The sequence below is a fragment of the Psittacula echo genome (genome assembly GCF_963264785.1).
Source record: "Psittacula echo genome assembly, chromosome: 8".
Lineage (NCBI taxonomy): Eukaryota > Metazoa > Chordata > Aves > Psittaciformes > Psittacidae > Psittacula > Psittacula echo.
This window is the reverse complement of record NC_137744.1, coordinates 5706616-5718926: the sequence shown is the minus strand read 5'-3', so window position 1 is coordinate 5718926 and position 12311 is coordinate 5706616. Positions and strand designations below refer to the sequence as shown.

Genomic DNA, 12311 nt, shown 5'->3' with positions numbered 1-12311 from the left:
AATACATTAAGTTTACTTTGGATTACACCCCAGGGGAATCTGTCTCTTCATGACTGCAGAGGCAGCTTGGCAAGATAAACCTCCAAACTTGGGCTGTTAACTCAGGTGATACAGAGCCTGCCCAGGACACCTTGCGTTACAGTTCTGTAAACAGGGATAAAAATGACTTTGTCACGTTAGTGGTGTCCTGTCTAAAGTTTCAGATACAGCAGAAGAACCTCTGGGATCAGCCGCTGGTGAAGATATGGAAGGTCAGCCATCGTCCTCAGGCTCAAATGCACAGAACCGAAGTGGAAATACTATTGATCCAGGGAAAAGTAGACCAATCAGGAGTAAATCTACACCAGTGAAACAAGGTGAGAAATGATGAGTATTCTCTTATTTGAATGACTAATTTCACTAGAAATATAAGCTGTTGCTTCTGTCTGATGCTTGTGATATTCTCGTGTGAGTTTAACATTATACTATATTCCCAAACCATACCAAAGAATTGAATTTACATTATTTCTTACAGAGCTCTTGTTTGAAGAGTGGCATGCACATGATGCCACATGCCCTTCAGTGAGGTCCTTTAAAATTTCTCCGGATGGAAAAGCTTGGTTGCTCTTGAACTTCTGGAGAATTACAGTCCTTCAGGAATTACAAAAAGCAAAGCAAACTGAAGGAGCCCCCACCCTAAAACCTTGGCCTTTTATAAATCAAATTGAAAACAAGGATGAAAAAAGTTTTAAAGAATTTCAGTGTTTTTATCATAATCAAGACTAAGTGGTTGTGATTAGAAGGGGAACACTGTTTGTAAACTGTAGTATATTGTCTCTGGGACGTATTAATCAGACTTTCCAGTGAGGTAGCATTGAATGAGCATTGGCTAAAACCCTGAAGCCTTTGTCAAGTGCATACTACTGTACTGTAGCAGTGTTGTGTGTTGCAGGTGAGCTTTTAGTATCCTGTATCTAAGATGATATTTAATCTTCAGTGTCGGATTCGTAACTTTGAAAACATGTAGTATTTTGGATCCCAAGCCAGCAAGATATTTTGTAGCTTTTTAAATTAAGTGAGCTTTCTTGGGTTATTTACTGTCTTGAAATTTTGCTTACCAGAAGTGTTCCCTGACTTAAGCCTTTTAGGAACATGCATTTGATGGGGAATAAATACTGCTTGCCCAGTGTTATTTTGATGTTTGAAACAGATCTCAAAGGGTTTTTCTGCCTTGGCACCCTAGGAAGGATTCATGTGGCTAAATGTTAAATACTTGGTCTAACCTACTCACTGGGCTCCTTTTATTGACTGGATCTTTTCTGAACTCCTCGTCGAGTTTTCAGTCCTTGCTTCCAGATGAGATGAACTGTGTTTGCTTGTATGATATGTTTTCCCCTTAGATCACCTGGTTGTCTTCACAGCATATAAAGGTCATCTGTGGTGAGTAGGTCAGAGCTGGATCATCCGCAGAGCACACCTTGAAGGCAAATGAGGCAAATCCCACTTTTTATATCCTCTTTGGCTGAGGTGTGATGATGATAACCAATAGGGTTATTTTGTGTTTGCTTAGATCACTCTCCTGATGGACCACTTACAAATGGTGATGGCAGAGAACTTCGGACAGGAGTCAAGAGGAAGTTAGTAAGTGCATCAGAAGAAGATGAGCACCTGGAGGAGGTGGAGGAAGAGGAAAAGAAAAAGAGAGAATTAAAGGAAAAATCTGGTTTATCTTCATCAGAAAGTGGGGAGTCGGGATCCAGTTCAAGTTCTGAAAGCAGAAGTGGCTCTGATTCAGACTCTGAATCAACATCTAGAACAGATCAGGATTACGTTGATGGAGACCATGACTACAGCAAAGTTGTGCAATCCAAAAAACCCAAAAGAAAAATCAAAAGAAAACTCACCAGTGGGAAACGGAATTGGCAGGGCAGAGGGACAGGGAGGAGAGGTAGATGGGGGAGGTGGGGGAGATGGAGCAGAGGGGGGAGAGGTGGTAGAGGCGGAAGAGGCTGTGGCAGAGGAAGAGGTGGTGGCAGGGGAGGAAGAAGAGGCCGAGGAGGCAGAGGAGCCTCGCGAGGAGCCACCAGAGCGAAACGTGCCCGAATTACAGATGATGAGTTTGAAAACCTGTTTGGAGGACAGTTTGGTGAAAACATGTTTGGAGGGCGGTTCAGTAGACCGCCTCGAATCAAAACAAGGAACGAGGGCAGGAGAACTGTCTTGTACAACGACGATTCTGATAATGACAATTTTGTGCACACCGAGGATCCGTTGAACCTTGGTACTTCCAGGTCAGGCAGGGTGCGGAAAATGACAGAAAAAGCCAGGGTCAGCCATCTCATGGGATGGAACTATTGACAGATGAAAAACTTTGGAACAATTTTAAAAAAGAACTTCAATGGCCTTCTACTGCAGGGATTTTACCAGAAAAATCTACCAAGCAAGTTGTGCGGGGACTCCACTCACCTTTCACAGTGGTGCTTTTCCATTATGTCAGTTTGTGTTTGTTTTAAAACTTCAGATCGCCACACTTCATTGGTCAAAACAAGCCTTATTCATTAGGCCTTAAATTACAGAAATTCTTCCCCACACACTACAAGTTCATCACATTAAAGAGGATTCCAGCTTCTCGACAAGAACATGACATTTTGAATCGCAATTACAGCTTCTCTCCCTTATTTTGTTTTTGTATTATAGAAATAGCACCTTCTTGCAGAGTTTTTGTGTGGTTTCTGCCATAAATCCTTATACACAGTAATAATTATGACTTTTGCACAATACACCAATCCTAAAGGCAGCTATAAAATGTTTACAGTTTCTATATTGTAAGAAGGATCTGGATTATTTTAATCTTCCCAGGCCAAACGTTCATGAATTGCGCTGAACTGAAGTATGTCTATACTACAGTTACGGGGGTCCTGATGTGCTTTCTATCGGTTCTTTATTCATGTAAAAAGTGACAAAGGGTTGGTGCCTTGTAAATATGTAGCAAACCTTTGATGTGGTGTGTCCTATGTGTGCATTAACTTTATTAAAAAGAGAATACTTGAGAAGTATGAATATCTAGACAAAAGGTGCCAAATGCAAAAGTTACTTGCATCTATTTTCTTTTTGTCCTCTCATATTTTTATAGTATTAATAGAGATTGTGCAGCTAAGGGGTAACTTCAGCATTTGAAAGGTTCCTCCTCTTCAAAGCATAACGTGATTTTTAATAGTAGCTCAGCTACCTCTATTTACAACTACTGGAAACTTAAAAGAAAATAGATGCTATTATTCAGTACGTGTTGAAGAAGAGGCAAGAAGGAGCGTAGAGGGCTAGCATGGCTTGCGAAGTTGTGGAGTAACTATATCTTCATTATATTGACACAATGAAAACAGATTGAAGTCGTTATCCAAGTTTTCAGAAGCATGATGTTATCAGCAGATGGTGATTTGTTTGTGTAGACAGGCTGACTGCCTCCCACACGTTTCTGCTGCCACTTGCTTGGTGCAAATCTGTGCGTGGTTCAATTTGCCCCGTGAAGGTGATGAGGGAGTTGAACGGAGCTGTGGTGCTCTGGTGGCAGTATGGAGAAGCTCCTGGTCACTTCCTCCAGATGGACTCTTGTGTCTAAAGCTTCCAGAAGAGAATTCGTGTTGCACTGTACTGTTGTTAAAATGCTAACTTGCAAACAGAAATTGTTTTGGTAGTAATAGTACAGTATGTGACCATGTTTGTAGTCTTGCTCTTCGGTGAACAGAAAGGCGTTTGGCATGGGCTGAGCTGAGGATGAGTGGCCTCTTGCTTCGTAGGCTGGAATATATATGGGACTTCAGTTTTCTCCCGTTGTCTAAATGAGTCTGACAGTTCTCACTTGGTTAAGAGAGTGAGTTAGATTACATAGAGAGAACAAACCCAAAAAGAGATTAGAAAGTTTTGGTGGAGTTTTTCGGTTTTTGGTTTTCTTAAGCTTTCATCCAGTATCCTTAAGTTCTTCCGTGCACAGCTTGGTCAATAATTCTGGAAAACCTCAGGCAGCAAAGAGTGACCCATGTATATTCTCAGATGCAGAAGGAGTTTAATTTTTGACTTTCTATATTAAGCACTAGCTATTTTATCTCACTTTCCAAAAATTCTAGTTAGATGCAAAATGACTTGAAAAAATGCAGAGGTTTAGTTTTGTGAAGGAGGAGAGTATATCCTAAATCACTCAGAGCATTAGTAGGAGTTTATGGTACAGTACAAAAAAACCAGACTTTTAATTTTGTAACAAATGTTTTGAATTGGCCGTGATCTGTTTCTGGGCTTAATTTAGTTGTGTTTTGATGAGAGGGTGAGGAAGTGCAGAGACTCTTCTAGTTCTGTATTGGGCTTTAAAATATAAACACCTGTCCTATCATCTCTCTCATATATATGTATATATATACACACATATATATTTATAAGAAATGTATTATTTGTTTGACTGATTGGTCCTTCTACATATGGTAACCAGGAATAGCATGTATGCATCAGTTCATAGTCAGATTCACACCCCTTCTAGATCAGTCCCGTTGAGCTCATGTAGACACTATGGTTTCTGTTCTAAAGCCTGAAAATCTTGAAATGCAAAAGAAATGCTTTTCATATATTTCTGACTGGCCGAAGATCCACTTACTTATTTATTTTGTGTAGGGGTTGGGGAGAGAGAAAACGTGGATTCCAGAGAAATCATTTTATAAGTTTGTGTATTTTAGCAGCAATTAGAATAATATTAAATATGTTCTTAAATGTATCTTTTCTATGTAATGAAGTACTGTGAAGATAACAGTGAAGCATCACTTTGCTGTGGCGTAAGTATTAATCAAATGTGTTACATGATTAAGAGCTAGACAGCAGGGTGTGCTAGAACAACAGAACTATTGCTTATTGTAAACAAAAAACAACGGCTTTTTTTTGTGCATGACAACCTTTTATAAGCATGAGAGAAATAACTTGGGGTTAGAGGTGTTATTTTTACTTGGTTTTGTATCTGGGTTCTTTCTCTGAGTTAGGCAGTTGATTTCTCATAGCCTCGTTCTGTGGAATTATAGCTTCGTGGTAACTTGGACACTTTTTCTCAAACCCCAAATCCTATCAGGAGCCACTTGTAGTTGCAGAAAACTTAGTGTCAGCCCAACTGGTGCAGCAGGAGCGGTACAGTGGTTTAAATCTTGTACCCTCTCACTCTCTGATCCAGAGCTTGGGTGTTAAGCCAGCGCCTCACTAAGCAGCCAAGCTCCTGGTCTGCCGGGTGTGTTGCAGAGTCAGGACCATAGTCTCTCTCCTTGCACTTTTAACAAAAAACCCCAAGACTCTGCCTAAGAATAGGGTTTGAAGGTCTGATTATCAGATTCCCAATGGCAGACAAGGCGTGCAGACAGGCCAGGGCTTCCCTTGCTGCTGCAGGGTCAGTGCTTGCACATTGGTGCTTCAGAGCTTTCTCTAGCTGTGCAGTCTTGCGTGATCCCTCTCCTGAGTTGCTGAAGCACTTGAGCCATTTGGAGACACCTTGGAAAACTGGACTTTACTAGCAGCAGCGTGTGAGCCCGTGCGCTCCATCCTCTGGAGATGCGGCTGAACATCTTCTTGTGTGCACCTTTGTCTGCAGATTGCTCCTAGCTACAAATCCTCTGGCCCTGAGTGCTCCTGTTTCTTCCCGGATCAGGGCATGAATGACAAAGTGTATTTTGCAGTAGTGATGTGCTGTTGTCTCAGTTCAGCCCAAACTTTGCCTGCTTTTTATCCTCTTTATCGCCTTTTGGTTTTCCTCTTTACCACGCTCCACCTCTCTTCTTTCACTTCCCTTTATTGCTCTTCTAGGCTATTTATGATACTCTTTCAGGAACTTAGGATATCTTAATGAATTTTTATTTTGGCTAGACTGTAGGATTTAATTCTATCTTGTTTCCCCAAGACTTTCCATATATTTTAGATCTGCCTTACTTTACTTACTAGCAACACTCCCAAATTGCTGGGGGTGGATTTAATGAAGATGAGAAATTTGAGGGCTGGCTTCTTGGCTGCTCTGGGGCCATCTGTACCCTGTGTGGGAGCACTGCTGGATCAGAGCAGGCAGCACGTGGCTTCCCTTGCTCAGACATGGGCAGTTGCAGGAAGCACGGCAGTGGAACTACTAACTCTATTTGTGCTTCCTTACACATGGCTGTGTACAACAGCACTTAGTTCCACCTGGTGTCCCTTACCACGCATGCTCCGGGTCTCCTGAACGACTCCTTTTTTCCCTTGCTATGTGAATAGCTGTTAACATAACCCTTGTAGAATTCATGTGCTTCCAGCCTCATAAAGAATTTCTATTTTAAATAACCCATGAAACTTTCATGTTGGTGCTTGAACTTCGATGGGTCTGGGCAGTTTTATCACTCCTCTGTCTTTCTATCACTCCGTTCCCCATAAACTAGGCAAAGGCCACCCCATTACCACAGTCAGTCCCACCCTGCACATAATCAAGCTAAATAGCATCACAAAGAAATAATTTGTGGAGGATTTTTGGCTGCTTAAAATGTTGCGTCCTGTTGCATATTTTAATTTCCCTTAAGTGGTTCCTTCAGCATGCACATCGGCTGCTTCTCCCGCACAAAAGCGGAAGGACTGCAGTACACAGAGCGCTGCCAAGAGCTGGCTCTGGGTGCGTAATAAAGAGAGTTTCCAAATAACTTAAGAAATGTGGAAAAGCAAACGGCAGTGTGTTGCTTTTGACAACGTTTGGAGGCTCTCTTGGCTGCAAAAGGCAAGATGAACCTCAACAAGCACTTGAAAATGCTGCTTCTGGGTTTCTCCAGAATGTTTGTGACAACTGTTCAAAATCACATAGTAGTAACACGAGAAGAGAAGTTTAAATAGCTAGTTGTGGATGAGAATGTGATTAATGCATCCTCTTTAAACTGAGCAGTGAATGACAGGGAAGACTGAATAGCTGGAGGTTTGAGGATGTCTGCCAGCCCTGGCGTGGCGTGTCCTTGCAGTCTGCGTCCCGAATTCAGTGTTTGAAAAATCCATTTGTGTGTTTACATTTCCTGACTTGGTTTTGTTTTTTCCTTAAAGCATCGTGCAAAGTTTTATACAATGCAGATTATTTACCTGATAGACCGAAGGAGCAGTTAACAATCCATGGATAAATCTATACTTAGTATTGTAGGGAGCTGTCATTGTGTTCTTACAAGTATGTATTATAGAAAATTACTGCGCATGTGCGATAGATAATTTTCAAATATTAGTATACCAGAGGTTTACACATTGAAAAAAGAAATCTCCTTTATGTACAGTAAGTAACAGCCTGCAAAATCTAGTCTAAAAGTTGTCTTTTTTAGCATTAGAAATGCAAAGACCTGTTGGAAGCTTGTACATTTTTAATGTCATGTTCAGCCCACAGCGAACGTACACAACTGTGCTATGAATCCCTGAAAAATTAGATTTCCAGTGGAATTGCTGTCTCAGCCTTAACTCTAGTATTATAAAAATGGTGCTTAAATACATTTATGTGCATGGATGTGGGTACCTGATAAGAGTTTGTGAGAATTTCAAGGAAAACCGAGCAGCTTAGTGCTGCTCTTGCGAGTTAGTACTTCCTGGCAGATAACTGCAGTCACATTTGGGAACTGACAAAGGTGTGAATACTTGGGGAATATTTAAACCAGTGGACAACTAAGAGCAGTTTCTCAGTGTTGGGTTATTTAACTGGCAAACCCTGCAGTTCTCCTGATTTCTGGCTCTGTTGGAAGCAGGCGAGATGGCAGAGGAGCTGCTCTGGTGGCTGCGGAGCCAGGGTCCTGCCTCAGTGTTGGCAGGAGGGGTTGGGGTTCCCACCTGCATCGCGGCTGTCTAGCTCCTTGGCACATAAACTCCAAATCCTCCATTTCTCTTCCCAAAAATGCCTCTTCAGAGAGTGGTGGCTGCTTGGCTATTTTCAGAAATCAGCATCCGATGGCTATTCTGTAGAAATACTAACACAGGCTTGTCATTCCTCCATGAGTCATTATAGCAGACTTCATTTCCAAACACCCATTGATGTTGGCGCGGTGAAATTCAGGTGGTTTAGACTCTCCAGGTCACGTTCTGGATGATTTATATTACTCCAAAACATGCAAAAATCTATTAGAATTATGTCTCCTTTCTATATTGATTTTTTTTTTTTCCAGGTGATATTTATGCCCATATCTTCACATCCGCTATCTCAGGTCCCTTTAAATGAATACTTCAGGGATTTTGATGCCACTTGTTGGCAGACCAAATGTAATATTTATATGCAATGAGCTGTTAGATTTTGTATTGTACAAATGTAAATTTGTAAAGATTTTTTTCTAGAGTTTTTTTGAAGTCACTTATGTAATCTAGGATGTTTCATTTTCCAGCTGTGGGGATTGTCTTAATAAAAAAAGAGAGAAACTCTTACTTTGGTTTTGCATTACTTAATAAGTAGTTTAGACATGAAAAGGACTGAGAAATACTTAAAATTAAGGTTTTGCCATCAAAAGAAAAATGCTTTTTGATTCAACTGGATAATTTTATACTTATTAAAAAGGAAGCTGTTACAAAGTGGATATAGAAACTTCTGTAAACTGCAGATCTCGAGGAGGACAGGACAGAGCCCCTCACCTTGGCCAAAGGCAAGCGCGAGGTCTCACTGGGGGTGGGTCACCCAAATCATCGTCAGATCTGGCTCCAAAATACCGTTTTCCTGGGCAAAAGGAGAGGAACAGCTGATGCTTTCTTGGGAAACTGTGGAAAACGCTGTGCAGGGTGATAGGACTTGTGCAGAGCAGCACCAGAGCAGGTGAGGAGGAGGAGGAAGTAACTGGGGGAGGTCCCTCCTGACGCTGCAGGGCACTGATGGGTTCAGGCGTTGAGATCTGGTTCCAGGAGGAGCTTGCACCTATTTTTAAGGAGTACTTAATGCCGAAGAAAGATCTATTCCTTTTTCATCGCTGCTGTTGTCAAATAGCAGTGATAATATTGTTCAAACAGGGCTTTTCCAACAGGGATGGGTGGTGTAAAGCTGCCTTTAAAGCTGCCTTCAAGTGTGTAAAGCATGGCCAGCACAGGCTGGGGGCTGCTGGGGGTCCTTGGCTCAGCCAGGGGCAGGCGATGACCCTCACATGCGACAGGGCTGCCCCAGCCTGAGCAGGGGGGGTTTCGGGGCTGTCTGTCCCCCACTGCGCACAGACTTTAAAGCCATCCTCAGGCACAAGTGGTTTCATACTCAAAAATGACTGTTAAAGGTACCCAAGGAAGACCAGCCTGCCTGTGGTTTAAAGCCTTCAGTTTTGGCTGCCCTAAAGCTTATCCTGCCGTGTCCGGCTCTCGCACGCACTAGTTTGCCTTTTCCCCACGTTAACCTCCTGACTTACTTGGCATTTTACTGCACTGACTCAAACGGGCTGAATGGCAGTTCCTTCCAGACGTGAATATCTTCTTTTTCACACAGCTCTCAAACTCCAGCCCCCAGGAACAGAAGGTTTGGTTTATTTCCTTTGCCTTCTTGGTTACAGAGAACAAAATCAAACTGACATTGCACCGATGCTGAATACCCGCACTAAGCACATCCATCAATGGCGTTAGAGAGAAATCACTCTCCCCTCAGAGCTGCTTTACTTGCGTTAAACCAGCCTTTGCTGTCACTCCTGTCGATATTATCATAGGTGTTATATCATGCACTTTATATCATCACATGTTTGGGTTATGTATGCTAATACATGTTATAAAATATATAAAATATCAATTTGCTAGAGAACAATTATTCTTCCAGATCACTTTGGAAATGCATTTTATAGAAGTATTCTTTTTAACGGTAACTTTTGCAGATGATTTAGAATGAAATTGTGATTTTTACGTGTGTGGACTAACCACTGCCGTGCCCTGATGTGCAGGACGGCTGTGCTATCCCAATGCTCACTTCCAGCCTGGAAAACCCTCAAGCACCCTCTTCCATCCCTCCGTCAGCTGCTTCCCATGTGCTGGGCACTGCAATGGTGACGGTTGCAGGGCACTGCCTGGCTCTCAGAGCCTTGCGAGAGGGGGAAGCCGAGCTTTGCCTCCATCCCAGCTTCTCAATTTCAAACAGGCCCTGAGCCAGCGTGATTTCCCTTCAGCTGTCCTATCCTCACGAGGAGCTGCTTCTTGAGACACGTTATGAGGTGTTCAGGTGTTTGAGATGTGCCCTTTCCTCCTCCGAAGCTGTTTGAAAGCCTGTTCAGGGGTGCAGGCAGAGATGCGACACCACAGGGCCCTGCAGCAGGAGGGGAGGCCGGGGTACCCCCTTCTCTGCCCCCAGGAGCCCAGCCGTTGGGGTTGTTTTGTTGGTGAATAAAAGCCCTTTGTCTTAGCCCAGGGAGGATCAGACACTGAGCCAGGAGCGCCTGTCCTGTGACACGAGGTGACGCAGGTGCTGACGGTGCTGGCAGCCCTCCCGCCCCAGGCTGCCTTCCTCCTGCTCTGCCTCTCAGCAAAGCCCCTTTCCCCTCCCTGCCGCCGGTGCGGTGCGGTGCGGTGCGGTGGGTCCGGCCGGGCTGACGCAGGGCGGCCTGCCCTCCTCCATCAATATTTGCTCTGGTGCCAGGAGGGACGGTTCTAAAGCTCCGGCTGACGCAGGGAGCTCCGGCCTCGCACCTCCCCTCCCGGGGCTGATGTGCCACTGTCCCACTGATGCCGGTGGCCGGTGCGGAGCATGAGGGACCGGCTGGCGGAGCTGCAGCAGCGAGCCGCGGCCGAGGGCAACCCGCATGAGGATGCTCTGTGCTTCGACAACCCCGTATTCGCTGGGGACGACGCCAGCCCCGTTAGCCGGGCACTGCAGGAGGCAGCCGAGCTGTGGCAGGCACTGGACCGGCTGGAGCAGCTCTCTGAGAGCATCAACCGGACGCAGCAGACGGTGCTGTGCTGCACCTCCGGGGAGAGCATCGCCCGCGAGAAGAGGGGGCTCAGCACTGCCAGAGCCGCCTTCACCCGCGAGGCCATGGCCCTGCAGCCCCAGCTGGGTGCTCTGCCGGCAGCACCAGAGGATGCGACGGGGCAAGCGGAGCCCCGCATCCGCCAGACCCAGCAGTGGCTGCTGCTGCGGCGGTACCGCGCCGTCCTCACCCGCCACTACGCCCGGGAGAGCCGCTACCGGCAGAGGCTGAAGGAGCAGCTCGAGAGGCAGGCGGAGCTGGCGGGCATTGACCTGGGCACCGAGGACTTGGATAACCTGGCCAAGAGCCTCGAGGTGCCCCGCATCGTGGGCTGGGACCTGGAGGAGGTCAAGGCCAAGCAGCACCTCGCCATGGCCCGGGCGCGCCAGCGGCAGCTCCTCGACCTGGAAGCGCAGATGGCGGAGCTGCACGGGCTCTTCCTGCGGCTGGAGGGGCTGCTGGCCGAGCAGCACGGGGCCGCCGACAGCGTGGAGCACCACGTCCTGCGCACCCTCGACTACGTCGCCCAGAACAGCGGCGAGGTGAAGAAAGCCTTCAAGTGCCAGCGGCCATCGCGGCTCTCGGCCCTGCTGACGACTGCGCTCAGCATCTGCGCCTGCTGCGCCTGCCTGCCCTGCCTCAGCGGGACCCTCCGGTGAGCCCGTGCTGCAGCGGGATGGCTTCACAGCGGCTCTTGCTGATCTTACCCTGCACCTGTGCAAGAAGCGGTGTCATGGGAGGCTGCTGCTGTCTTGTGCTTCTCGCACAGTGGCGCAGGAGCCATGCGCAGCTTGCACGGCACCATGGGGACCACGCAAACCCGGTATGGCGGTGCGAGGGCTGTGCATACATTGCATGGCAGCATGGGGATGAGGTGCATCTTGAACCGTGGCGCAGGGACCGCACACACCTTGCACAATAACACGCGGACCAGGAACGCCTTTGGACTACGGCACAGGGGCCATGCACACCTTGGTTAATGGTGTGGACGCCACACTTGGATGCAGGCACCCAGAGCACTGCAGCACCCAGCAAAGAAAAACATTTTTAATACTATGAAACGTAACTTACAAGATTTAGTGCTTCTTTTTATGAATATTTAAAGGTGGGGAAAGGCTGTTGAAGTCTTTGGCACGTTTGCTGTTACCCGCAAGGGGACCCGATGGCTCCCTGCAGAGCAGTGTGGCAGTTTCTGGGGTCAGGTCCCAGTTGTCTCGGCCACCCTTAGGTTTATTTTCTTCTTCTAGCTGGGCCTTAATAAAACTGTTTCTCAATAACCTCCGGTGTGTGGATGGGTGAGTTATTCCTTGCAGCAGGTAGCCCAAAGTTAATGAAGAGTGGAAATTGAGTGACTTCTGGTTGTGTCTATTAGGTTAAATTCTTACGAATCTTTCAAAACTTCATTTACAGGCTGATGAATGCACC

General features: G+C 45.9%; 2 protein-coding genes across 4 annotated transcripts in view; both read left to right on the top strand.

The window, feature by feature from the left end:
* The window catches only part of BRWD3 (bromodomain and WD repeat domain containing 3), a 59555-nt gene extending 51173 nt beyond the window's left edge, over positions 1-8382 (top strand). For all 3 annotated transcript variants that reach the window (XM_080624699.1, XM_080624700.1, XM_080624701.1), the window contains 2 exons: positions 198-356; positions 1550-8382. In XM_080624699.1, coding sequence (XP_080480825.1) covers positions 198-356; positions 1550-2337 — 947 coding nt within the window. In that variant the 3' untranslated portion in view covers positions 2338-8382. The remainder of the gene's footprint in view (positions 1-197; positions 357-1549) is intronic.
* A 2281-nt stretch (positions 8383-10663) lies between these two features.
* On the top strand, positions 10664-11545 carry LOC308224677 (syntaxin-1B-like; the record flags this gene model as incomplete). The annotated part of the gene is made up of 1 exon (XM_080624845.1): positions 10664-11545. The coding sequence occupies one exon, from the start codon at positions 10664-10666 to the stop codon at positions 11543-11545; it is 882 nt and encodes a 293-aa protein (XP_080480971.1).
* Between the last annotated feature and the right edge of the window lie 766 nt (positions 11546-12311).